We start from the raw sequence: 511 nt of genomic DNA, 5'->3' as shown, positions 1-511 counted from the left end.
TCGACCACCAGGAGCATCTCGAGCATCTCGACCGCGTCGTTCGGGATCTCCAACTTCCACACGTCCACAAGTCCACGGACGCCACACCGCTTCAAGTACCCAAACGCTTCGTCGTCGTCATTGGACGCCTCGACCAGTGGCACGCCTGTCAAGAGCATCCAGAGCAAAATACCCAGCGACCACACGTCGACCTTGGCCGCGCTGTACCCATGCGGCATGTGCATCTCGGGCGCCATGTAGTACGACTTGCCGACGGCGTACGTCGAGATCCCGTGGAGCGGCATCGCGAGGCCAAAGTCGCCAATCTTGAGCGTGTCGTTGGCGTCGACAAAGATGTTTTCGAGCGAGAGATCGCGGTGGGCGAGGCCACGGGCGTGGAGGTAGCCGAGACCGGTAGCGATTTGACTAAAGTAGCTGTGTGCGCGAATGGTGCGGTCGACGGGCGATGCTGTCTGGAGGACGTGGTAGAGGTCGCCGTTGGCACAGTGCTCGAGCACGAGGTGCTGGTGCT

At 61.3% G+C, this 511-nt stretch overlaps 1 protein-coding gene across 1 annotated transcript; it reads right to left on the bottom strand.

The window, feature by feature from the left end:
- Window positions 1–5: 5 nt before the first annotated feature.
- Window positions 6–439, bottom strand: SDRG_14537 (hypothetical protein; the record flags this gene model as incomplete). The annotated part of the gene is made up of 1 exon (XM_008620672.1): window positions 6–439. A coding segment is annotated over exon 1 (279 nt), but the record flags the coding sequence as incomplete, so codon positions are not given.
- Between the last annotated feature and the right edge of the window lie 72 nt (window positions 440–511).

Source organism: Saprolegnia diclina, assembly GCF_000281045.1.
Source record: "Saprolegnia diclina VS20 unplaced genomic scaffold supercont1.73, whole genome shotgun sequence".
Lineage (NCBI taxonomy): Eukaryota > Oomycota > Saprolegniomycetes > Saprolegniales > Saprolegniaceae > Saprolegnia > Saprolegnia diclina.
Note: the sequence above shows the minus strand (reverse complement) of the source record. Positions and strands in the feature narration are given on the sequence as shown.